General features: G+C 40.6%; 3 protein-coding genes across 5 annotated transcripts; 1 reads left to right on the top strand and 2 right to left on the bottom strand.

Moving 5' to 3' along the window:
* Position 1: 1 nt before the first annotated feature.
* Positions 2-14396, bottom strand: pdcd11 (programmed cell death 11). Of its 2 annotated transcripts, none has more exons than XM_004538953.5 (36): positions 14290-14396; positions 13871-13993; positions 13061-13204; positions 12725-12889; positions 12256-12417; positions 12056-12176; positions 11704-11879; positions 11475-11582; positions 11148-11360; positions 10914-11038; positions 10768-10828; positions 9961-10107; positions 9588-9839; positions 9357-9482; positions 9080-9274; positions 8755-8925; positions 8442-8655; positions 8137-8286; positions 7704-7816; positions 7101-7600; positions 6925-6987; positions 6557-6653; positions 6284-6373; positions 6096-6198; positions 5427-5604; positions 4562-4618; positions 4347-4469; positions 4102-4224; positions 3693-3858; positions 3299-3415; positions 3050-3193; positions 2622-2872; positions 1343-1511; positions 1079-1232; positions 617-782; positions 2-464 (listed from the first exon to the last, which is right to left on the bottom strand). In XM_004538953.5, exons 2-36 carry the CDS (start codon positions 13970-13972, stop codon positions 293-295), a joined length of 5418 nt encoding a protein of 1805 aa, XP_004539010.2. In that variant the 5' UTR covers positions 13973-13993; positions 14290-14396; the 3' UTR covers positions 2-292. The 2 variants fall into 2 exon arrangements, with proteins under 2 accessions (XP_004539010.2, XP_023010188.2); XM_023154420.3 differs by having other exon boundaries at positions 3050-3196; positions 14290-14395.
* Positions 14397-14462: 66 nt separating this feature from the next.
* On the top strand, positions 14463-16963 carry atp5md (ATP synthase membrane subunit k). Its single transcript, XM_004538955.4, has 4 exons — positions 14463-14601; positions 15785-15889; positions 16029-16122; positions 16836-16963. Exons 2-3 carry the CDS (start codon positions 15803-15805, stop codon positions 16116-16118), a joined length of 177 nt encoding a protein of 58 aa, XP_004539012.1. The 5' UTR covers positions 14463-14601; positions 15785-15802; the 3' UTR covers positions 16119-16122; positions 16836-16963.
* Positions 16957-24362, bottom strand: taf5 (TAF5 RNA polymerase II, TATA box binding protein (TBP)-associated factor). Of its 2 annotated transcripts, none has more exons than XM_004538956.6 (11): positions 23915-24362; positions 22208-22433; positions 21798-22113; positions 21410-21573; positions 21122-21257; positions 20635-20755; positions 20429-20558; positions 18237-18401; positions 17914-18091; positions 17577-17754; positions 16957-17453 (listed from the first exon to the last, which is right to left on the bottom strand). In XM_004538956.6, the coding sequence occupies exons 1-11, from the start codon at positions 24333-24335 to the stop codon at positions 17239-17241; spliced, it is 2250 nt and encodes a 749-aa protein (XP_004539013.1). In that variant the 5' UTR covers positions 24336-24362; the 3' UTR covers positions 16957-17238. The 2 variants fall into 2 exon arrangements, with proteins under 2 accessions (XP_004539013.1, XP_023010212.1); XM_023154444.3 differs by having other exon boundaries at positions 22208-22436; positions 23915-24361.
* Between the last annotated feature and the right edge of the window lie 1744 nt (positions 24363-26106).

Below are 26106 nucleotides of genomic sequence, written 5' to 3'. Positions count from 1 at the left end.
GTCAACTGACAAAGGTTTTATTGAAGCTTTTATAAATCTGTTCAAACAATCAGCAATCATCGTGACATGATTTACTCATTATCATACAAAACTTGTTTTATAGACCCACAGTATTGTGTAGCATACAATTTCAACACTCAAGAGTCCACAACTATTACAAAAAACTTAATTACAAGCTAAAATATTGGTCATTTTGAGGAAAATGCTCCTCCTCATCTGAGGATACAAGTACACAGCAAGTCACGTGTGTCCACCTGCATTTATAAGGTGTTTGCCTGCATATATCTGGACTTTACTTGGTACCCTCTGTGCCTTTAGCCTCCACAAACTCAATGGCCTTTTCTTTTACTGCTTGGATGCTCTGAGGGGTGCCATGTGTCTTCTCATATTCCAGGTAACGCTTGAAGAAGAACTTGATCTTCTTCACAGAAACACTCAGGTGGATCACTCGATCAAAGAGCGCTCTGAAAGAGGCAGAAGTTGTAATACAATATTACACACTTATCCATCTCACATGTCAGTTCTTATGAGTGTGTAACTGTTTAGGAACACAGACGCTATAGCATATGGAATAACGTATGGTAACCATGACGATGAAAAGAAAGTTTCTGTTCACCTGATTTCCTTCTGCGATCCATGTTTGACCATGAGGTCGATGAAAACAGACCACAGGTCGGTACGTTTTGGGTATGTGCTCAGGACTTTGTCAAACATGTTGCGACCTCTCTCTACATCACCGTAACGAAACTCCAGCTGAGCGAACTTGGCGATCACATCCACACCTGAGAGAAGAGGATGAGAACACAGAAAAGGTTACGTCCTGTAGAAAAACACAGCTTTGACAGGTGAAAAGAATGGGAATTGTTAAAAATATTGCATCAGTTTCAGTGCTAGTGGTGGTGTTGGGTGGTGGGATGCAACTGTATAAACAGCCACCCTAATATTTAAGAATAACTGCAAAAACCATGAGCGCTAAGTTATTGGTGGACAGCATACATTAAATGTACATAGGAGGTATTGTACATACAGACGCTATGATCACTTTAGTATGACAAGATGTTTAAACAGGCCCTCTTACTTTCTTTTGGAGGGAGACTCTTCAACGCCCTCTGCAGGAGATTACTGGCAGCATCACTCTGACCCTGCTGAAGCAGGAAGGTCCCATAGCTAAACCATACTTCCTTATTCTGACGGAAGCGCTTCACCATCGTCTTATACAGGCCCTCTGCCTCCTGGGTACAAAAAACCCCCACAATGAGTCAACAACACACAGATCGTGCATATATCAGATGCTTATTTAAATATGCATACCTAAATATTTTGGTATTTTCTGAGAAAGTACCTTGATTTTGTTGGACTTGGCGTAGATCTCAGACAGCTTCTGGTATACAGGCATGGGCTCACAGAACTGCACTGCCCGCTCAAACACCTTCTTGAGACTCTCCTCTGTGCCATACATGTTCTCCAGGTTCAGCAGGGCCACCCACACATTCAGCTTCTCCTGCTCCTCCCTGAACCACAACAGGCACAATTTTACACATCTAACCATCTTTAGTTAAATTGTGCACAAACTTTCTTGCAACTGGATGCAGAGATCGCTTTATCAGTTAAACAAATTCAACTACTCATTGCTGTAGCTGACTGGTTGACTAAACTACGATTATTTAGTCAACCATTTTTAGAACAGACTTGCAGCATTTGGGCGTGTAAATATAGTTCAAAAGCTGCTGCAGTTAAAAGTGAACATCAAAGTGCAGAAAAAAGGTGATCTGAATGCAGAAAGGCATTCATGTGAGAAAGGCTGGTTTGACTATTTTAGAAAGCACATTATTAAATGCCTAACACAAAGCAGTGAGTAAAGAGAGGAAAGCCCCTGTGCAACAGAGCCATTGTTCTGACAGCATGTCTTTGTTGCCACTTCATCCTCGTGCATATGAGTGTGCTTGATAACTTCTGTTTAACTTGTTTTTGTGACTAGTTCCTCTCTGTTTAGGTGGTGGCAGCAGGGGTTAAAGTCAAAAAGATAGCTAAAGCTTTAACAAAACCTTCACTTGTTCCTGATTCTGCCTCCCTACTTCCACACATCTCCTTGACTTCCTTGAACCTTGCTAGGAGTAAAGTTTTTGAAGCTCTTTTTTGAACTGAGGAATTCCTGCCATATTTCAGGCCTGCTTATTGAACAAAATGACTGGGTGTGCATCAGATGTTAGTGAGATGGTCTCTGCCTATACACATGCCCCTTGGGAAAAAACCTTAAACTGTTCTAAAGCGTGCCAAACCACATGTTTACTGTTATATACTAAGGTGTCAAAACTCATCAGGGGAGGTCGTCAAATATCTCCTTTATCAGAGAAAGCATTAGCATGAACTGACTCAAAACTCAAACTGCTTCTAAATCCAACAGAAAGCCTTTGGGATGAGGTGGAATAAAAGAACTGCACCACAATAAAAGAACTTCTTATAAATAAGCAGCACCTGTGTAACACTATGATGTCAGTATCGCAATGTTTCCAGCACCTTGCTGAATCTCTATCATACAGACTTAAGCCAGCAGTACTGTGTGCCACGTGTAACTAATAAAGTTGCTAAGTGCGTGTATTCATCTACAAGTCTACCATTACCTGAAGGAGATCGTTTTCAGGGCTCTTTCAGCGACAGTGCGGGCCTGCTCGATCTGTGTAGCCTGCAGATGGTGAGCCATGAACTGGAGCCACAGCAGCGAGCTGTTGGGTGATGCTAGGAGCAGACGCTCGAAGGCAGCTGCATCCTGGGGCCGCAGGTTTGGATCCATCAGCTCAGCCTCTCTCTGTATCAAAGCCTTCTCTGCTTCCTTTTTCTCCTGCTCTTGCTCATGACGAGACTTCTTCTGGGGCTGGGAGGCGGAAAGAGCACATTTAAGGTAAAACACAGGAAGGAAAAGGAGATGGGATAGAGCCGAGAAAGGTTGAGAATGGATAAATTATGAATGAGGTCTTTTAAGGGGTAAACTGATGTGCTGAAAGTTCTGTTTCTCCACTAACTAAGAATGTACATCTTTTTCTTTTTTCACCTTAGTGCTTCCCTCTTGGTCTTCTCCATCACTCGAGTCCTCCTCCTGCGCTGCAGAGGCAGGCTTCAGGGAGCTAAGACCCACATCCCAGGAGAAACCTGCTGTCACCTGCAGTCTAGATGGACACGATGCACTGGATGTAACCTGCTGAGGGAGAGAACGTATTCATAAGATTCTGGTTAAGTGTATTCAAATCACCCAATCTATGGAGATTTACAAGACTGTAAAGGTTTATAAGCAGTTGCTTACTTTTGCAGGTTTTCCTTCATCTTCCTTATCCTCCTCTTCTCTGAAGTACACCTCTACTCCACTATCATTATCATCAGTTCTTGCCTTCTTTGATTCCTTCTTCTTTTTCTTTGAGATCTGCCAATGAAGAACCATTAAGACCCACGTAAACCACAATTCAATACATATATAAAGTCACCTAGGCAAAGATCAGTGCAGGATTTATTATTGTCAGACCCAAAGATGATAAATGGAAGATGAAAAAACAATGGCCTTGTTTTTGTCAAAAATGCAAAGTGATGATTCAAAAATATCAGAGCATAAAATGAAAGAGTTAACAATGTAATAAAAAACACAAGGAAATGAAATAAATTTACATGTGAAAGTAAAAAAGAAACTGAATGTGTCTTTTCACCTCTTCGCTCTCAGATGCTGGGCGTTTCTTGCTCTTCTTATCTTGTTTCTTCTTCTCCTCTCTGACGAGACGCAGCGGCAGACCGAGCGATTCTGGAAGGACGTCTGGCTTCCCGGTGTCCTCAGGGAGAAGCGAGAGGTTGATAAACTCCTCCTCCTTGTCAATACTGAAGACAAGAATAGCAAAAACTAAAATGGTAGGATGGCAGTTTGGAGTCTGAAAATAGTCCCTACCTAAAGCCGTCCCAGAGAACTTCTGAAACTTGGTATGATAATGAACTTTTTCCCTTTTATTTTTAAATGCTACATTAATGGCAGTTAAGATATAATTCTAAGCTGGATCGGTGTAGAAAATTGGTAACAAAGCATAAATTCTGAAGAGTGATTTCTGAACTCTGAGCTGACTTTACCTGAGAATTTTGGTGGTGAGCAGGGCGTTGGGAGGCAGGTGCTCAGAGACGATTTTGTGATTTTTAACAAAGTATTTGGTGGTTTGCTGGAGCTCAGCTCTTCCAATGATGCTTCTTGACAACCTGAAAGACAATTATATAGAACAGTAAGAAGATATAACAAGTAAGAGCAGAAATGTTAGAATAAATGTTGAAATGTTTCTAAAAACAATCATTAGTTTGCTGTGAATGGATCTCTTAGTTACCTGATGAAGACTCCCTGCTCTCCAACAGACTTCACATAGCCTCTGATGATCTGACCTGCCTTCAGTTTGTTTACAGACAACACTTCTGGGTCTTTTGCTGGCTTGGCCTTGTCTGGGTTCAGCCTGGAGGAACACATTATAACACGATACATTTTTATTGCTTTATTAACAAAAATCATCACAAATCAAACTTTTACAACGATGCCTTCTCATACCTTGATGGTCGCAGAGACAACTGCCACTTGTCATTTTCATTATCGAGAAGGTAACACCTGAAAAAATATTTTAAAAATATAAATATAAATATAAAAAATAATCAATATTTACTTCACAGTCACTAAACATGTTTAATCAGAAAGTCTTGAGATTAAAGTTGTGATGATATTTTAAGATTTTCATGTCAGTGACACATAACTGAATTCTGCAGACTGAATTTTGACTCCACTTCAAATAACAAATGTACTTGTATTGACTAAACCACTGAAAAAGGTCTTTTCTATTTAAGCTGGCACAGCAATATTACAGCTAATAAAAAAGAGAAATCCACAAGGTAAAGTGTGGGTTGACATATTGAATTTAAAAAAAAAAAGCTGAAGGGAAAACAGAACTTCCAGGTGCTGCTCCAAAAGAAAAGTTCTAAAAAAAAATAATTTTTTTTTAGATCTAACTTTAGCTTTTCAGATTTTTGCTCCACAGATGTGGGCCAACGAGTGTCACATTACTGTAACAGCTGGACAGAGAGAACTGAACACTGCAGCAGACATCACAGCTATGATGAAAAATCGGTTTTTATAAGAGAAGAAAACAGGTTACAGTTAAATCTACTGCTGCTGCAACACTTGCATTGTTTTATCATGCAAGCTGATGGGAGCTGTAGTGTTTCAGTAGCCACTAAATAAATATAGTTTAACGTTGTTACACTCAAAAAGTTTTAACTCTTAATTTGCTTACTGGTAATTTAGAAAAACAATGAAATAAATGCAAAATTAAAGTTTGCACTGGATAACAGAAGCTAGTGCAGATTAGCTTAAAACTATTCTTTTCTGCACACGGTCTATAACAGAGATCATCCACACTGACCTGAGAAACTGATCCTTGTTGTAAACAGCCAGTGGGTTTGGCTTGTAGGCATCAGCAAGGTCTGTGACAGCAACAGTCCCCATGCCCCCAAAGGGAAGTTTGACCAGCAGGCCAGTTTGTGGCTGAATATTTGTTACTATCCCCAAAGTAATGCTGCCTTTCTCCAGTTTATGGACACCTGGAGAAAAAAAAAAAAGGAATCCAGAAATTAAATTAACCCGATTTTATGTGATACAGATTTCAAAACTAGAAGATCCAACAACAATAACATAACACAAAAACTTTAGTAGCTAAAAATGGAGCTAAATCAACAATGAAGTTAAGTTACTTCAGTTACTGCTAACTAAAATGTTAACCTGTTATGTTACACTTTCACTAAAACACCTAGCTAGGCTACTTTAGTGCTTATATTGAACTTATGCTGTGTCACTACTACTATAATGTTGCTGCTGCTGCCACCTTGTGGCAATAGATTCAAACTGTAACTTCAGTAGTCTGATAGCAGCTTAATGGAACAGGAGGATGCAAAATGCCCTTATTTTGGTTTGCAGATATTTTTTTAAATAAAATAACATTTTTTCTTTATCATTATAAATGTCATTATTGCACATTTCCTAGAAACATCTTAATCTATATGTTGAGGCTATATCGTCCTCATGTAGCTCTTACCTGTGAGTGACAGCACAAAGCGATGAGGAGGGAAGCTCGCTTCTACCACTCTGGCACGGACTGCTTGGCCCAGCTTGTACAGTTTCTCGGGGTGGCCGATATCCTCAAATAAGCACAAAGCGTAAGATGATTGACCTTTTACAAATAACATTTGCTCTTCCTATACATTTGCAAAGACACAAACTTACTTTAGGATCAGTGGTCATTGCCAGCAGTTCAACCGTTCCAGAAACACTGGGATCAGTTGTGACTTCCAAAGACTTTCTGTCTGAGTTAAACTGGCGAGAGAAACATGAAGACATTGAAGAAAAAAGAAAGAGGACATAAATTCCAAGCTTGCTTTTTGGCTTTCTTTTTCCTTTGAAATTGTTTTTGGATTTTTTAAATGTACAATCACTTCAAGTTTGGGGCAAAACTTGTAAAATAATATAAAGCCAGCCATCTCGATCTTCAAAGCTTACCTTTGATACAAAGCATGTAATTTCCTCCCCAGCTGTATAGCTGCTCAGTTTTTCTTTTGCTGTAACTGGTTTGAAATCGACACTCTCATTCAGTTTTCTACAGAGAGGGAAAAAAGACCAAAAAGATGAAAAACAGAAAAAGCACAAAATATGCAAGAGTTTGGGGAGGGTGAAATTCCCAATGAAAATTATAGTGCAACAAATTTTACTCATTTTAAACACACGTGCAATATTTTAGTAACAGAAAAGGCTGGAGATGTTAATGTGTGAATGATGGTTGTTTGGATATTTTAGGATTAAATAATGATCAGGCTCAGGTGACGCAATATAAAAACCAGAATGCAAGTTTATTTGTGTTGTACATTTACCTGGGTATCAGCGTAAGCTCGGAAATGGTGTATGTGAACTTTGGATGGGAGAATGGCAAGAATCTGAAACAGAAATGGTTGCGATTACATCTACATTACTACATAACACAAAGAAAGTGAATACATATCATATGTCTACTCCAACAGGTAAAATGAGGCACAACAGCCATCATTACCTGTGACTGGAAGCCTCTCGTCCTCCGATAACCCTGGCGGTGACCACGCTGCCCACTTTCACTGATGACGTGGGGAAAGATCCCAGGCGCACTTCTGCAGGCTCCACCACTTCAGACACATGCACGCTACCTGAGCTTCCATCCTCTAAGGTAACCTGGATGCAGGTAGGTTTTACTGTCCGCACCGTGCCCTGCAGGATTTCACCAAAGCAGTGGCCCTTGCGGCCAGTCTGGTTTTCTGAAGCTGTGCGCTTTCGCTCTGGCATACTGCGCTCCCACGACACCAAAGGGAGCCCTTGCAGCTCTTGACAGCTGGGTTCAATAACTTCAGCTGACAAAGTCATGCCCGCCTTCAGCTTCTCTGACTCAGACAGGAATATCTCATTCAGGTGGCTGCAAGTCTGGATCACAGTCAGCTGTGCCGTGTCACCCAATGAGATGACGGCAAAGTCTTTGTCTATGTGCTGCACCATTGCTGTGTATTTCAACCCTTCAGCCAGCTATAAAAAAATTAAAAACATTACAATCAAATGGTGGATTTATATTTTTATAGATCTAATTTAAAAAAAAATAAAAAATATATATATATATATAAACACTCACAGATTTCTTCTTCCCCATCACCTTGGAAAGGATAGAGACATGGACACAAGCAGAAAGCATGTCAACATGAAGGACAACTGCACCGACTTTCTGTCCGTTGGTCAGTTTAACACCTGCAAAAAATACAGTTTTTGGTTACATATGAGCTCATCTTTCATACAAAATACCTTCTCTGTAACCTCCTGATGTTATGAATCGGTAAACTTCATACTTCATCTGTTATTAGATATAATATAATATTGTTTTGAATATTGTGAAAACAACATACACACTAAATAGCTCACCCGTCTATTTGACCTTGTGCTTTTGATCCACAAGTTCCAACCAATTTAATATTTTCTTCAAAATTAAAGCTTCACTGACCAAAGCAAAGCAAAAAATAATAATAATAATAATATGAGAAATATTTAGTTTTTTCCTGTTCAGTACATACCCATCATGTGGTGCTTATTGGCCAGAATGGTAGCACCAATCAAGGCATCAGACTTAAACGTGGCACCGGTGTCATTCACAGTATCCACAGTCAGCTTCAGTTTCTGTCCAACAGACAGAGCAGCCAGCTGCTGCTGAAGTTCACTGTTATCTAGAAAAAACAAAAACAGGAACTTAAGTCTCACTAAATGTCTGGAATTCTGCAACTCAAATCTTATTTGGCCTTTCGTGGGTCTATAGCTCCCAGCGTTTATTGACACACTTAGCAAAAGGCAACTATTTATATCTAATTGACTTCACACATACCTTTCATAACCAACATTTCAGTGACTGCTCTTCTCTCCTGAAGACCATTAATGAGTCTTGTCTGGGCATCCCCCTGTGGTGATATGACCTCTGAAATCTTCAGTGTGACCAGGAATCGCCGCTTCTCCTCATCGAGGTTTGTCACTTTAGCAATGACCGTCTGGCCAACCTGGAAGGTGTTCGTCGTATCTCGGATGAACTTGTCAGTCATGGCCTGGAAAAGCAGAAACATTTGAAAATTTAACCAGGAAAATATATAACTGTTATACAAGTATGAGCCTTTCAGTTTACAAATTAAAAGTTCTTTACTTACTGATTTGGGTGCAAGTCCACAAAGGCCGTATGGAAACTCCACAAAGACACCATAGGGCATGATATTTTTGATCCAGCCAACCAGCTGAAGTCCAACAGTGATCTCAGAGAAATCTTTGGCAACCACTCCTTCCTCCAGTGACCATCTCACTGTTGGTTTCTTGGTGAGAGTCTTTAAATGAGAAGCAGCTAAGGAAACACACATTTTTCAAAATAGATGATGTATGAATTTCCCAAGAGGACATAGTGAATCAATCAAAGCTGAGTAAAGGTCATCGGGTGGTCAGATCTGCAAAATATCTGCAGGCTACTGAAAAAAAGGATACAATATTCTGCTTGTTCTTGCTTGGACAGATGAGTTTTGAGATGATATCTCCTTCCTGCAGGCTCTCCCACAGCAGAGGGCAGTTGGACATGTGATCAGACAGGTGGCTCATAGGCAGTACAGCATGGATCTCATCCGGGAGGATGGCCACTTCCAAACCGTTGAGTGACTTTTTCAGCACCTTTGCATCCAGCCTCTACAATAAATAAGACAAATTAATAAAAATAAGACAAAAGATTATATTTTCAATTGAACACGCCACAGAGACGACTTCTTACCTTCCCCACTTCACAGTCAAACTCAGGTTTTTCAGTCTCCTCATTTTCTTTTTTGACCACTGCCTTAAATGAAAGCGCCATCTTTCCCTTTTCAGGATCACACTGAAGAACTTTAGCCTTTACCACCTGGATTATCAATCGAGACCAGCAAACTTGTGAGATACATCACAGAAACAACACAAATCAAGACCATACAGGAATCTCAGTGTACATGACATTCGATCACCTTACCTGCCCAACGTAGAAGATGTCCTCGGGACGAACGATGGGCTCAGAGCTCAGCTCACTGAGCGGCACCAGACCCTTAACCCCATTGTAAAAACGGACAATGCAGCCAAAGTCTTTTACGCTCACGATATAGCCGTGGGACACACGACCAGGACGAGTGTCATTATAGCTCAGGAACAACGGCAAGGAGCTTTCAACCAGAGTCTTTTTTCTGGTCAGGTACAGCTTCTTATTCTCTGCATCTACTGACAGCACCTGAAGACAAAGTGTGCAGACACAAATATTCAGTGGAACAATAAACAGCAAATCAGCGCTCACAGCTGAAACTTCACATCAGAAGTTTTATAGTTGTTTGTTAGGGCAGAAGTGCACTTACCCGACATTTGACCTTCATGCCCTCCATGTACTTTTTCTCCGGATTCTGCAGGACAATGTCAGACAGATGGGTTCGAGGCACCAAACCTTTAATGTGGTCAGACAGATGCACCACCATCCCATGACTCAGCAGGACTGACACTGTCCCCTTGGAGAAAGAGAAACATTGAGAGAAAAGAATGTAACACAGACAACAGGGAACAATAAAGAGAGGTGAGGATTTAACTGTGCACAGTTTAAACCTTCTGTTTCAGGCTCATTTACAGCAATTCTAACTAATGTGCGTCATCTCTCCATTCAGCATCACTATTTTAAATTATTAAACTGGAGTTCCTAAGTCAAAGATATTTTTAACATATCTGCCAAGGAGAATTTCCATTTCTGGTTTGACGCAATAAAAAATTAAACTGAGTAGAAGGATTTTTTTAAAAGGGATATTTTGGGAAATACACTTAGTTGCTTTCTTGCAAAGACAAGTTCCAAAGTAACCTCACAGCAACACCGCAGGTGTGGTCAAGAAATAGAAACAAGTGATATTTGTACCATTTGCTTCTGTATAGAAACAAACTTATTGTGTAAGACTTAATACGTTACTTAATGAGTTCATTTGAGTGAGTGTTAATTTAAGTTTTCTCCAAAAACAAACTAAAATTTGTCCCAATAAGTAACAGACCATGAGTTTGCTTTTTGCCTAATAAAGTCGATGTTATCCTCTTAATGCATTGAAAGACTTCATTGACTCAAACTTTCATAATCAAAAGTTACATGTAAGCCAAGTTTCCAACAAAAGATGATTCTCTGTTCCTACCTCCACAACCTGACCGGCCTGAACATCATGGTATCTGTAAAAAGGCTTCCCAATCACACTCCTAAAATCAAAAGAAGAGAGGCATGCAAAGATCAGAACAGTGAAGCCTACATTTACTGTGGACACTCAAATGAAGTGTAACATACCTGCGTAAAGTAGCAAAATGAATTTGCTCCATGGGGCTGAAGTCCAGGATCCTGCAGATGTGCTCAGGCTGGGCAAACACTCTGTTTTCATTAGTTTGCTCATTAGACTCCTTCAGGTGGTTCCGCTGTCAACGCAGACAACAAAATGATCTCAATCTCATCTTATGAAGAAAAAATATATAAATACAAGATTTATAAAAGTTAAAGTTTGTCCAAAGCATCACGCTGACTTACATGTACAAAGGCCAACGTTTTGTCCGGAAGTTCCAACACTCCTCCAGACAGGTGGTGCATAGCGGTCATCTTGCACTCCTTCACCACCTCTCCAATCCGTTCCCTACCTGCAGGAACGGGCTCAATCCCAGTCTCAAGATGAATAAGGTGGCTGCGCAGGCTCATTCCCACCAGACGAGTCTGTGGCTCGATGTACAGCACGCGCGCATTCACCTGAATGGATGGATGCAAAAAGAGGTTTGTACTCTCAAATTATCACATGGCATCAAAATTTCTAAACACCCATTTATCATAAGCGCTGTGTTAAACATGCCAGGTCTACTTTACCTGAAGTCCCTTAGTGTAGCTGGAAGCCTGTTCTGGCTCCATGTGGAGAAAATCCACCTGGCCATTAAACGAGGACAGGAAGTCCAGGATCAGGCCGTGTTTGGTCACCTGCAATACCAACATACTGGCTTTTACATGCAGTTCAGAGGTTATATTTCACTGGTGATTGTTTCATGTTGTTTTAGTAGCAGAACACATATAGCGGATAACATAAAAACACTGTCTTTACCTCCTTGATGGCAGCTTTGACCAGAAGGCCAGGAAGAAGTGTTGTGAGGTTCCAGCCCTGCTTGGGTTCAGCACAAGTCTGAGCAATCGTAGTCAAGTTAGCAGAAAGCTGGACCACGCGACCATCATTCTTCACCTCTTCTACTTGGGAAGTCAAATACTGACCCACTTTCAGCTCTGTACATGTGGAGAAACCACAAATGCTTGAGAGATCCTTTTAAAAAAAAACAACTGATTACATTTGTTTTATAAAAACTGAAAACATCTGCAATGTCCTAATGAAACACAACCAAATCATGCATGAAAAACAAAACAACTGTTTCCCAAAATGAGCAACAAGTTATTTTCCATACCTTGAGCATTGTTGTGTTTGAATTTCAGGGATTCCTTAGACAGAAAGGCCTTGGTTCCACTGACACCAATGTCAATGATGTAGCCGTAATCCTCCACGCTCTCCACACACGCACTCAAGACCTACACAAAAGATACAACAATTTCTGTAAATGCAGGTTTGATGGATGTTTTTAAACAGTTACTCTCACTAACAGCTCACCATGCCAGTTTTCAGTCCACTCGGGGTCAGACTTTTGTTGACCAGTTTTGGATTGATTGACAGCTGGATGCTAAGCGAGCCTCTCTTCGTTACATCCAACTTGGCAACCACACACCTGAGCACCATGCCGGGGTAGAAAAGGTGTGGCAAAGAGCAGATTTCCTACAAAGTATAAAGTAATTAATATGGCACTTTTACAGACCTAAAAGTCACAAAACGCTGCACAACAATTAAAACACAGTTAATACAGAGTTACTATGTATGAGGGTCAGCTAACACATTTTGAGTATGTGAGCGAAGACGGTGTTATAGAATATACAAATATAGAAATGTTGTCTTGATTTTTTAAAAGATTTTATGAATATTGTGGACTGAATTACACTGTTGCACACTCACAAGCAGAAATGTCCTCAACACCAAGACAATTCAAATCTCCTACAACATTCTGTTCATTACTATATAGGCCAACCTCTGTGTCAGCTGAGTCCAGCTGCTCACTCAGCAGCTTGGTGTATGAATCGCAGATGTTCTTGATGCTGAGAAAGCCTTGCAGGCCACTAGGCAGGCTGACGGTCACCTCAAAGTCTGTCACCTCTTTCACACAGCCTAGCATCAGCATGCCCTCCTTCACATCCTGGGAAAAAACACACACAAGCCGTTACTGAGACGAGCATCCTGCAAGAGCTTAAAAAATTGCTTAAGAGTGTTATTTTTTTTAGATGCAGAAAACACAGAAGAAATGAAACGTAAAAAACCCATTCAAATACTGTATATGTACTGTAGAGGTTATTGGGAGATTGATTACCTTAACATGCAGAATTTCCACACATTTGACTGGAGCGTTAAGTGTCAGGCCAACTTTCTTTTCCTCTGCCTTTTGCTTCTTGAGCTTTTTGCTGTCATCTTTGGCTCCTGCCTTTCTTTTCTTGGTTTCAGCTTGCTCATTAGACTGCAAGAGAAAAGCAAATTATTGCCAAATGTGAAATATGTTTTAATAATACACTCTAGTGTTGTAGTATACAATAGCCTATTTAAGACCAGGTGACATCAAGGGATTTTTTTTTTTTTTAAACAATATTGGCCTAACCTCATAGCTAAGGAGCTCGGGTGTGGCAAAGAGCAGATCTCTTTGCCAGGTCTGTCCTGTGCTAGATGCATCAGGGGCAGTAACAATCAATTCTGCCTCACTGATGTCTGTTTCATTTATAATTTGATTTGCAGTGGAAGCCACAGAGTTTCTGAGCCAAAACAGAGCCAACTTTGAGTTGAGAAGTACTTCTGTGCAGAAGTGATTCCAGATGCAGAGTAGCAGAAGGGCTGGGTTAGTGATATGGACGGCTTCACTGTACATCTGGCAATGCCTCTCCACAAGATGTAGGCAGCAACACATTCGGGTCAACAAAAGATAAATTCCAATTTAATTTTCATTTGTACATGCTATTGTCACATTACAAAAAAGGAACTCCGAGTTGAAACTGAATAACTAAAAAGGATTTCTTGTGAAAAACATACCTGTGGTTATTAATTTTGATCACTTTTGTCTGCACTCTGAACCCAGATCAATTCTTTTTACACTCAGTAAGACAGACAAAAACAGATGGAAGTTAAAATCTACCTGAAACAGATTGTCCGCTTCTGTTCGATGAACCACTGTTTTACTCCCAGTAGACTTCTTTGCTGTCCCTCCTCGAGGGAAGTCCTCCACCGCCGATGCCATCTATGAAGTTCTTTAAGACGTCTAAGAAAAATAATGTCGCCATTATAAAAGACATCTAATTGTTATTAGTTCACATGTGCACAAGTTTCAAATCACTGAGACTGCGAGAGCCAGATTATTTTATTTAGTGATAAAAGTCCATCTGTATTCGTCGATCTAATCACTCCAAATGCACGACATTACGAGCTAAATAATACCGGGTATAAAACGAACAAACACTAGCAAAAAACCTCCACTGGACTGAAGATTTAAATATATGATGTATTGCTGTAAACGTACATTTAAATATACAATCAGAATCATGAAAGGTTTCTTACATTAAATCTCCGGTTTGTGGCTATCCAAACTCACATGCTGTTCAGCAACACGCCATGACCTTAGCCCGGAAGAAAAACTCCGGTGGGCGTTTCAAATTTTGTCCAATGACCGCGAAGAACGAATAATTGGCACCGACTTTAGCCATTCAGTGAACGCTCTCGGCCTTAAATTTGAGTGACAGTATTTTTAACAAATAATGGCGCAGTCCTAGATCGCTGACCATGGGCGGGACTTCCTAGCGAGTTTAGCATTGCGGCCTCTGCTGAAGGGCACCTGTCTCATTCTGGTTGTACTGTGCTCGAGTGTTTAAGGTAAGCCTCAAGACCTTGAGAAAGAAGTTGGACCACTTACTTTGCTTTGAGCAGTTATAAGTAGAGTCAAGTTGTCTTTACAATGCATCTGTGATGTTGTACTGCTTAAGCCATGGATCTGAAACTAATAAACTACCTAGCAAGCTAACCTAGCAAGCTAACGTTAACTGACTACAGAGTGTGCATTACTCGCTAAAATGTCTTGTATTAATGCATTTGAATTGCAGCGTTGTTTAACCAGAAGCAAAACCTGGCATTTTAGGTGTTCATGCGAAGACATGTCCTTCACGTCGGTCATATTTTAATGACGTACCATGTTGGGCTAGCAACTATAAAGGCTGTAACTTCTCTTATGTAACTATGCTGGTACTAATTTTAAGTAGCTAATTTACCGATAGGTTTTTTGTTGTGCATCAGAGTAGTAGTTGCAAACGTGCTCGAGCTCCCCCTTCTCAAATAACACCCATAAAGTCTACCCAGTACTAGGAATTAATTTATTTTAGCTATAGTCTCTGTTAGGACCTTGATGATTTCTGAATTCACCTCTCTCTACATTTACAGAAAATGATAATATGTCGTGTCATGCCTTCTCTGATCAATAGCTCCCAACCAAATCACTACCATTAAATAGAGACATGATTTACTTACAAAGTGTAATAATCATTTGGGAGAACTTGTTCTTTCAGCAAGAGTGAAAATGGAGTTTTAGACGATGGTAGTGAGATGGTTGCGTTAACAGAAAGACAGGTGGGCAACCTGGAAGTGGGAGTGTTAAAGATGTTAAAATTTCCATTGGGCGTAACCAGGATGGACAGAATTAGAAATTATTATATATCTGAGGGACAGCTCAGGTTGAACGCTTTGAATACAAAGTTCAAGAGGGGAGGATAGGATGGTTTGAGTGTAGAGAAGAGGGTGGTTAAATTGAGAATAAGATGCTGGAGCTGCCAGACAGGAGGATAAGAGGAAGATCACAGAGAAGATTCACAAATGTAGCGAAGGAGGCTATGCAGAGGTTTGGTGTGACAGTCGAGGATGTTAGGGATAGGGTGAGACGGAGGCAGGTGATGCACAGTGGCAACCCCTAAAGGGAGCATCTGGAAGACGTTATTTTTCTGTACAGTCAATATATCTGCTTATCATATAGTATACTAATTATTTATTTGCCATTTTTCTTGTGTAGGACCATCTGATATCCATCATGGCAGGACATGACGCTGGAACCCAGCACCAGTTCACTGGAATTGCCAAGTACTTCAATTCATACACAATCACAGGAAGGAGGAATGTGAGTTGTGTATATAAACTGCTTAATTGTATAATTGTTTAAAAGCAAGAAGCTCTACGTCCCTGCTGCTGTCATACTTTGTCATACTGCATTGCTCACAGCATTTATATACCCCCCCCCCCCCTTTTTTTTTTTTTAGTGTGTTTTGGCCACATATGCTAGCCTTGCAGCCATCGCCCTTTTCTTCAAATTGAAGCCTAAGAAAAAGCCTGCTGTCACAGAAAAGTGATTATGTAAGTATGTTAGTCTTTCTGCTTTTCAGTGTTAACAGTCTGTAGGCAAGCAACCAGCCACCAGCTTTCCAAGTACTATGGTCAAGTCAAATTTTAGCAGAACGTTACTGTTGTCATTAGGTGATTTATTTCTTTTAAATATATCTGATTTTCAAACTGCGATAGTAACTCTTCACTACTCCCTGCTAAACCAAAACATTGATGAAATTCTGATTGTTAGCTTGAATTATATTTTATTACACAGAATTTTATTCTGCTCTTAATGGTAGAATTTATGACCCATATTTATATGGTAATATGGAGCTGTAGTGAAGGAGGATATGCAGGGGGTTGGTGTGACAGAGGATGCTAGGGTGGGGAGAGATGGAGGCTGATAATCCACTGTGGTGACTCCTGAAGGGAGCAGCTGAAAGAAGAGTTATGATCCATATTTATCACCCATGCTTATTCTGCTTATCTATTACTACACTTGCATATTTGCACTAAATGTGTATTTTGTCTGTGGTATGCAAACAATGTTTTTTGCTGTGCATAAAAACGATAAATTGCTAACGAATAGAAACTCATATCTTGCTCGTTTTGAAAAGTATTGGGGAAGCAACTGTGGCTTGCATGGCAAAGCAGGTCGTTTACTCTGCCACATGTGAAAGTGTTCTTTGGCACCATGTTGTAGTTATTCAGTTGAATTGATTGACTCTCTTTTGTCCTTACAGGCTTCCATTTGCCCATCATTTCAAACAGCTTGGAATGGAAAGAGCAGCTGGACATGCTTGTAATGAAATTTGAGTGTTTGGTTTTCCAATGTTAACAATAAAAACATCTATGCCCAAAACATAGAAAACACTTTTCTTTATTTACAGTGTGCACCAGTATAAAAGACTATAATACAGAAATGTCAGCCATGTATTCAGTAAGGCTGTACTCAACACAACGACTTAAACATACAGTCCTCTGTTTGGCTCTCATAGTTGGCTAACCTAATTTGTTATGCTAGCCAAATGTAAACTGATAAATAGTTATTTTCACTGTGCCATAACCTTCCTCAGTTACTTCTGGCAGTCAGAGTTTTGCATAATTTCTAGCTTCCATTGATTATGTTCTCAGAGGGAAATAGTCTCAAGGATTGAAGGCTCCAGCAGCCAGAAGCAGGTTCCTCCGGGTGAAGTGAAGGTGTATAACAGGTGTTGATTTAGTCGTGTAGGTGCCTAGCAGAAGCTCCTGGGAGTTATCTTGTAAATGGATGTGTCCCGTAGCTGCCGTGAAGTCATCTGTTTCCAAGTCATCGAATGCTTTCATTACATCCCACAGGCGAACCGTGTTGTCCATAGAACCTGGAAAACATTACACTTTGTCACTCTGGCTATAGTGCATTTTTGAGCCGTGACCATGTCATATCATTTTTGTTTGAGGTTAATCGCTTGATGGAAAAGTATAAAGAAACTTGCAACACTCACCGGAAGCAAGGATTTCACCATCCCTGCTGAACCTGAGGGAATAGATGGTATCTGTGTGGCCCTTGAGCTCTCCCACCATCAATCCATGGCCAATGTCCCACAGGAGGACTCTGCCATCAGTGGCCCCTGATGCCAAAAACTTCCCATTGGGGGAAAAAGCGAGTGAATGGATGGGACCCTGGAAGATGACATTAAAATATTAGATTCACAGATGTTTAAACAGCATTTACTATTTCTAGCTGTGCTGCACTATACATCATTACATGAACAATTATGCACATTTCAATATAATGTGACTAAAATGACATTTTCTAAATGATGTCTGTTGAACTCTAACCTTATGACCAGTGAAGATGCGCACACAGTTTCCACTTAGGACATCCCACACACGGATGGTACGGTCAGATGATCCTGTGGCAACATAATTGGAGTTTGGGTGAAAACGAGTGCAAGTGATGTCAGCCAGGTGACCAGAAAATATCCGCAGAGGCTGGTAGTGATCTGTCGCCCAGAGTCTGTTAAGAAAGAAGAAAAAAAAAAAAAAGAGCAGAAGGTGGACCAATGAAAAGCACCTGTAGAAGGAGCCAATGTGGATCAACAACAACATGATGTTCCAATATGCTATCAAATAATTACAAAACAAGGTCTGAAGTTTCTTACCGGGCTACCCTGTCATGTCCTCCAGACACAAAATAGTAGCCATAGGGGGAAAACTGCGTGTCCCACACTGGGTAGTTGTGCCCTTTGTAGGCCACCAAACAAGTAAACGTTAGGAGACTCCATAACCTTACTGTACCATCTTCTGAACTGGACAACAAGTAGTTTCTGAAAAGAGAGAAACATTTTCATGACATATACAGCTTGATCTGTTGTATAAATAAATAAATAGTAGGGGTGCAACGATATTCGTATCGATATTGAACCGTTCGATACAGTGCTTTCGGTTCAGTACGCATATGTATCGAACAATACAACATTTTTAATTTATTTGATCAACTTTCCTTCTGACGATGCTGTCTGTGTTGAGCGCTCAGTGGATCTGCGCTCGACAGTGCAGCCTAGGCGGAGTAGTCGAACGCAGATTCACTGAGCGCAGGGCAAGCTAGCGAGACGAAAGCTAAGCTCTCCTTGCAACATGGCAAATTTAACCTCCTCCACCCTCATTCAGATGTGGCGTTTGGAACTATTTTGGTTTTCATGTGACGTATGACCCTGAAGGTAAGCGCGTCATGGACTAAAGTAAAACAGTATGTTGGATGTGCCACGCAATGCTCAATTACATGGGTGGGAGCTAGTGTGTTAGCGCAGTTAGCTCGTTAACGTGCTGGCCGTCCAGCCCCATGCACGGGGCGATCGGCGGTAGCTCGTTAACAGAGATTTGCCGTGTTGTGGCGTTAACGTCATTTCAACGAGATTAACACTGACAGCACTAGTGGGAACACAACGAATATGACTGCACATTTACGCCGACATCATCCTAGTGCAAAGACAAGTGGAAGCAGACAAAAACAACAAGCACGCATGCTACAAACTTTACCCGAGTCATTTAGACAGCTGTTAGCACATGATTCTCCTTATGGGGACCTGATATGTTTAATATGCTGCTGAGAATATAGCCCAGAAGAAGCGGATAGTATAGCTTTTATTTTGGAAAGAGCCATTTCTCTGTAATAAACTCTCTTTTCCAAAGATGAGTGATTCCTCAATCAGATACAGGGCTCGCAAAATCGCTAGCCCGACATCCTGGGGCTAGCGATTTTTCCAGTCGGGCTACCAAAATCTATCTCTGCCCTGCCCGTCGGGCTATCGTAGGAAGGAAAAATATATGTCAATGCTTTTGCATTCTTTCAGAAATGTAGCTGGGTAATTATGTCATTGGCATCGGTGAGCCACTGTCAATATGTGACATATTGAAATCGCGTTTGAATTTGCGCTTGTTTTTTGCTTTCACTTTGCAATCGCGCGAACTGTGTATAGAGAGCGACAGCACTGATTGGTGAGTGATGATAATTTGCGCACCAATTCCTCTGACATCGTCTTATCAATCGTTAGCTTACTATGCAAACATGACAAGTGAAATCTCCCGCAGCAAGCTTAAACATGTGAGAGGTTGATCGCGCAGAGAATCGCTGAGCGTTATGTGAGTGCGTGTGTAAAAGCAGCAGGATATATATTTCAGTTCTGCTGAGCCAAATAAGACAGGTCAGGGTGAAGAAGTGACAGCCAAAGAAAAGCTTACCACAAAACGGAAAAGTTATGACAAATCAGACTATAAGGCAAAAAGAAAGTGCAGCTTTATGGTTTCATGGACAAAATAATTTCTGTGGCTGCAATATGACGAGCTATATAACCGGGGCTGCACATAAGTGGTCCGCAGGTGCCCATTCGCTGTCAAAATAAAAAACGCGCACAAGATAAGAAGTTGCAACGCGTGTTTACATACATAAGATTTTCAGGAGGACAGACATTTGTTTAGAACTCTTAAAGATGTCGAAGAAGCTCCTTTAAGCAATTACTGTGATGTTCCTCCACCTCCAAAGAAATGTCAGGAGTCCGAACCACAAAAGAAGCACGTATTCTCGGAAAAGTAGTTGCAGGAGGTGAGCTGGCTTCAAACAAATGATGAACGCACAGAGATGTGGTGCGGAATGTGAAGTGAAAATTTAATAAATGACATTAAAAAGGCATGAACATTTTTTTTGTATCGAAAAAATATCGAACCGTGACACCAAAGTATCGAACCGAACCGTGAATTTTGTGTATCGTTGCACCCTAATAAATAGTGTAATTTTTAAAGGATTTAACAAAAAACATGTAATCTCCATTATCGTCAGGTGGACGAGTGGCTCTACCTGTCCGGGCTGAAGCTGATGCCATACACTGGTCCACTGTGTCCATACATTATCTTTGATTCGCTGGCCGTCTTCTCATCCATGATCCTTTCCAGCACATCGTCTGACTCTTTGTCAATCAAGTTCAAGTCTTGAAAGAAAATAGGAAAAAATTCAAGGGCAATGTTTTAGAAAAGTAAAGATGTTGTCAGTATAAAATAGTGTACCTGCTGCAGACTTGACTTTGCGGAGCTTTTTCGGTGTGACACTCCACACTCGTACTGTGGAGTCAGCAAAGCCTCCTGCGATCAGGCTGGAGTCATCAGTGAAGTCCACTGCAGTCAGACCCTTAAGAAAATAAATACAATTAATTTATGTCATAGTTTTCACTGCTTCAATGCACAATCATTAGAGGTATGACAATTCTGAAACTACGACCGATATCATATCCAAACACCCACAATCAGAACGCAATCCTACATATTTCCCTACACCGGAAACATAATGAGGTTTTTTTGTTTTTTAAATTCATCACTCATGAACAAGTCTCCAGGTGTGGGATAAAATTATTTTTTCCCCATTTTTATTTGTCCCCTCTATAGGAAAACATAAGTCAACTGAAACTATGGCCAAAAAAATAGGTATTGACTAACCATCATTTTGGAGAACTGCTGCTCCTCTGGCAAACAAATTAAATGCATCATAAAGCTTTACCTGGTATGCATTGAGAAAAGTGTAGAAGCAGACAGAGGGGAGGTTATCTGATCCTAGACGAATCCTTTTCGTGGCCTCCTTCATGTACATGATCTTGTCCAGCTTGTCTGAGTCTTTGAGTTCTGGCAGGGGTATCCTAAATAAGACACATTTTATCAGACCTCTTTCTGTGTTGATTCAAAAAGCATGACTTTGACATTCAAAATATATCTGACCAAGAAGATTAGATTAGCCTCTACAGTAGTGTGCAACAAACACACAGCACAGTACTGTGTAAACAATCCCTACCTATTCTGTGAAGGAGCATTTGGATCCTGCTTTTTGCTCTTGGAGCCCATGCTGTCCTTTTTTGGCTTCTTCTTCTTGGGTTTACCCTCCTCATTCTCTGCCTCCTCATCCTCATCATCAAGGGGCAGCTCAATTTCTGGTTCCTTCAGCAATCCATAGTAAACCTTCACATGGTGAGTGACAAAGGAACAAGGACATGTCATTTCAAAGGTTTTGGTATATAAGTGTAAAGAAACATGAAAAGAAGACAGAAGTAATTGCTCAAACTGGTGGCAGATACATGTGAGGCTATCTTAATTTTAAAAAGCTACTGGATGCCCTCAGTATAGGGTCATGGGTTCAAAATTCAAGTTGTCAAACGTCCAAATGTGTGGCGTAAAAATCCAACCTTAGTTTTATTGGCTTCACGCTTGGCCTCTCCTGCCAAGCTGCCAGACATTGCATCTATCTGGCTCTTGCTGCGTGGCATGCCATCAAAGATATCAATGTAGAGGTGCTCTTGGATAATATTCCAGATCTGGTTGTTCTGACGCTCCTGCAAGTGTCTCTTCAGCAACTGATAGGAGTCGCGGGAGATACGCAGGACAAACTTGCTGGTGCGGAAGTCCAACAAAGTCTCGTTGCCTCTCATGTGCTCCTTCTTTGTCAAGCCAGATAAAACACGCAAGTCCTCTTCATAGTAGCACTCCTGGTCCCCACTGAACCTGAGAGGGAGGTGAACATAAAGAAATAAAGTTATTAAGGTGCACGGAAAATGGAGTGTGGTTGATATTTGGAATAATGTACAATTAGACTCACTTTTCAAAGAAGGCCTTAGCCTCACTTTCATGGTTGTTGTACACCAGCTCCAGATACATGTGGACAAAAAGTGGGTAGAAGACCTGGGACAGTTCAGCTCTGTGACAGTCCAATACTGTTTCTATGAACTTTTTGAGGTCACTGTAGTAGACCTCATAAAGAGTTGGATCTCCCTGCTGGCTGTAAGCTGACAGTACCACACGGACATCTGGCTGGTCCTCTGCAACTGCTGATGAAGAAGTCCCAATGAGATGGGTTGTATTAGTAGTGTGTTGGTTGTATCCACGTGGGAAAAATCCTTTTTAAGATTACCTAAACTGTCAATGTAACTACAAAGTAAATACAACTTTGCCTTTTTTAAGACTTATTTTTTACCAACAATGCACCACCAATGCTCCGAGGTCAATGATCCCACTTTATACTGGTGATTGCTTTTTAACTGACTGATAATATTAAAAACATTTAAAAATATCCATCCTCCTTTTGTCCTGTGTCATCTGACTAGTCGCCCAAATAGAATGTCTTGCATGATTTTTGCATTCCATATCCTAAAGCTTTGCACATTTTATTCCACAACCCCTTTATTTTTTGGCAAGACCAAAATACATGTGCACAATTCTACATCAATTTGTCCACACAGTCTCCAGCATGCAGCATTCCTCCAAGTTTTTGAAGCTTAAGAAAACAACAACAAAACAGATCATGTTAAATTCTCTCTGTATCCTGGAGTTAGTGGCCATGCACTGTGTTTTAAAAATTAAAGTTCCTTCTTAAATTTGTTCCTTCTTTTCTTTTATCCTATTTGTCTTTAATATACAGAAAGGACGTCTTTCTGCATGACCTTAAATCTCTGTACAAAGCAGAGATTTCTCTGCGTTTTCTTCTGAAATACCTCAATAATCTCATTTTATTTGATCAGTTTTATCCTCCTCCTCACAATAATACCTTACTTATCTTAGGTATCAAAATTGTTCATCTTCACCTAATTCTAATTTTTCCTTCAGTCTTTCAAAACCCAACATATTTTTCCCCCTTAAACATTGTGCATATTGCTGCGATGCCTTTATTTGCCCAGTGCTTGAACTTTCTATCATGCATGCCAGGTATAAATCTCGAGTTTGATGCGAACCACCATAAAAATTCCGTTTCCAAACTTTTCGATTTTGCAGTGTATCCCTCCCATCACCAATATATCAAAAGTCTGATTGATACACTTTGATGCTTGGTAAAGCTAAACCTTCTTTTTCTTTAAAAAAAACTGCAGAGTTTGTATCTGACCCTGGGTTTCTTTCCACCGCATATAAACTCAAGTTTGCCTCCTTTTTTTTTTTTTTTTAATTTTAAAGGGTATGATCAGTTAATAACAATATATTTAGCTGTTTCACTTTCTATTTGCAATTAGACTTTCACATCATACACGGCATATTATTACTGGTATCATCACATTAAAAACACATTATCACTGCAATCGCTTCACTGAATGAACACGAAGTAACCCTGCCGTAAAACTTAAAGCTATATAAACTTCGAATATGTTAGTACTCGAAGTTAACACACCCTGTAGTAAAGAAGTGCTTAACTCTTAGCGCTCTGAGCATTATCCCTAACTGATACCACTACATTAGGCTGTTGTGTCAGACTCGTGGTTGATCAGGAGATGTTTGTTAAGTGTTTCATACATAAAAGCGGCAGCTAACTGTACTGTACCTTTCGTTGGCGCCTGGGCTCCGGCGGAGGATGATCCGGTAACTCGGCTGAGAAGAGAGCTCACATCCCCGCCTTCTAAGTCCACAATACCGGCAGCACCTCCCGATCCTGCCCCGGCCGATTCAGTTGCCTTCGGGTCCAGTGAATTTTCCGGTAATCCCGCCTCACGACGCAAAATCTCGACGGACTCGATGAGTTTGTTCTTTTTGAGGAATTGCAGGACTGCCAGCAATGTCTGCTGGTCCTCCGGGGTAACCGCGGCTGTTTGTTTGTTGCTTCCAGTCGAAGAGCCGGAGCCGGGAGACGCAGAGAGCACTCTACCATCGTTAGCATTGTTATTTCCAAAGCCATCGGTTGATGGTTCTGTTTTAATGTCCGTTTCTATGTCAGCGTCGCTCATACCACCTTGTACGGCCGCCATTTTCAGAATGAATTGCGCATGTGCGACGTAAATCAACGGAAAACACTAACCGTACAAGACCAAGACATATGATTGGTTCTTACCAGTGAGCGTGGTGTTACAGAAGTCCCGCCCTTCGAGTGAGTGTAGTGTAGCGGTTTACGCATTAGGGAGCGGAAGGTCGCCGGTTCGATTTCAGCTCGAGATGAAAAACTGATTTGAGGTTTGCGTTTGGAAGGGCAGCTGATGTCAAAAGTCTGCCGAATCAAACATATGGAATTACCTGCTGTGGCAACGCCCACTTCATAACTTGATGCTATAATAATATAAATATAAGTATAAATATCTAATTGTACCCCAGCATAAAGACTGCATTCACAAGTGCATAGGTTTCACCAGAGAATTGTTATGTGTATAGAGTGACAAAATAATCAGTACTTTGTTTTGCCAAAGACGTATCTATCTTAATAATAATAATAATAATAATTATACAATCCAATTTATATCATTTTTTACCAGTTGGTGGCACTTTGTTCCCACACAACAGCTGGCCAGCGTCCCAGCCACCTCCTTGGACAATGTGTTGCTGCTATGAATACAATCTGGTATTCTTTTTAATCTATAAAACATTGGTGAATGAAAACAAAGTGAAAATTACTTTGCAAATTTCTACGTCATCTCCTCAGTTACACTGTTATTAATATAGATGTTTGTTGATACATCAATCTTCTGCACCTTTACATTATCTTATGATCCATCTGCCTCTTTTATTGACATACAATATGAGTCTTCAGAAAATGTGTGACACAGTAAGATGAGGTATAAGTAGCATTTTCATAATAAGTGACAGCTTGTATCACTGAGGAAACACAAGAAGGACAGTAACTGTGTATGAGTATGAGTGGTGTTTTCTTTGCATTCTGCTGAGTCCGAATTTTTGTCTGAACAAGACAGCACACCTTGCTTGAGCGAACAGTCTGTCAATGCATTCATGTACAGCTGACTGTGCATCTTTTGAGGCAGTTAATTTGTTTTTATTTCAAGGAGCCTGTCAGTAAAAAATTAGAACTTGATCTTGTTTCATTGTGTCTCTGCTGGAAATAGTGCAAAAATCTGGATTTGTTTGTTTTTTTATTTGACTCCACCCTCAAGTATAATACATGTACTGTAAATACAATAATACTGAGTTCTAACAAAAAATGAACACAAACATGTACTTGCAGTCTATTATTGAGTATAGCTCTGGTTGTAACTGATCTCCACCTTATAAACCTGTGTAATGCATTCTCGACATTAAGACTTTGATAACTCAGCAGCAGGTTCAGCACGCAGGCTACAGTCGATTTTAAAGACTGGGACAAAAGAAGGGTTCACGGCACAAGAAGCGTTGTATAACACTGCGGCTATGTTGCTCCTTGTGGAGGAGAGATGGGGGTGGGGTTGGCTGGTGAAAGTGGGAGACATACATGTGAACACCAGCAGCTCAGGGTGTGGTCATCAGCACAGGGCCATTGTAAAGCTGCTAATTAGAAAGAAAATCCATTCCTTTCTGTGGTGTAAAGATAACAACATTACTTTGTAGGCTGACATATTTTTGTTTTCATTTTCACTTTAAAACACGTCAGACTGAAGGTTTTTGATCTGTAAGTGACTCCTTCATATAGCAAGTTACAAAGCGCCTGATTACTCATGCGCAGCCATATGGCTTAAATTTCCAGTGCCTGCGTATCTATAAAGGAAACAGCGGCATCTGCTTTTGTACTTGTATTGAATCCCTACAGTTTGTGGTTGT

This window comes from Maylandia zebra, linkage group LG6 (assembly GCF_041146795.1).
Source record: "Maylandia zebra isolate NMK-2024a linkage group LG6, Mzebra_GT3a, whole genome shotgun sequence".
In the NCBI taxonomy this organism is placed as follows: domain Eukaryota; kingdom Metazoa; phylum Chordata; class Actinopteri; order Cichliformes; family Cichlidae; genus Maylandia; species Maylandia zebra.
The sequence above is the reverse complement of the archived record's forward strand: the minus strand, read 5'-3'. Positions and strand labels throughout refer to the sequence as shown.

What these genes read in the sequence shown, in the direction of transcription:
- pdcd11 (XM_023154420.3), bottom strand. Translation starts at nt 13,972, where the DNA reads ATGGCATCGGCGGTGGAGGACTTCCCTCGAGGAGGGACAGCAAAGAAG. An exon ending in TCAAAGCTGCCATCAAGGAG is followed by an intron (nt 11,583 to 11,703) that starts GTAAAGACAGTG and finishes TTGGTATTGCAG; the next exon opens with GTGACCAAACACGGCCTGAT. An exon ending in ACATCTTCTACGTTGGGCAG is followed by an intron (nt 9,483 to 9,587) that starts GTAAGGTGATCG and finishes TTGATAATCCAG; the next exon opens with GTGGTAAAGGCTAAAGTTCT.
- atp5md (XM_004538955.4), top strand. Translation starts at nt 15,803, where the DNA reads ATGGCAGGACATGACGCTGGAACCCAGCACCAGTTCACTGGAATTGCC. An exon ending in CAATCACAGGAAGGAGGAAT is followed by an intron (nt 15,890 to 16,028) that starts GTGAGTTGTGTA and finishes TTTTTTTTTTAG; the next exon opens with TGTGTTTTGGCCACATATGC.
- taf5 (XM_023154444.3), bottom strand. Translation starts at nt 24,335, where the DNA reads ATGGCGGCCGTACAAGGTGGTATGAGCGACGCTGACATAGAAACGGAC. An exon ending in AATGCTCCTTCACAGAATAG is followed by an intron (nt 21,258 to 21,409) that starts GTAGGGATTGTT and finishes TGTCTTATTTAG; the next exon opens with GATACCCCTGCCAGAACTCA. An exon ending in TGGTGAAATCCTTGCTTCCG is followed by an intron (nt 17,454 to 17,576) that starts GTGAGTGTTGCA and finishes AATGTTTTCCAG; the next exon opens with GTTCTATGGACAACACGGTT.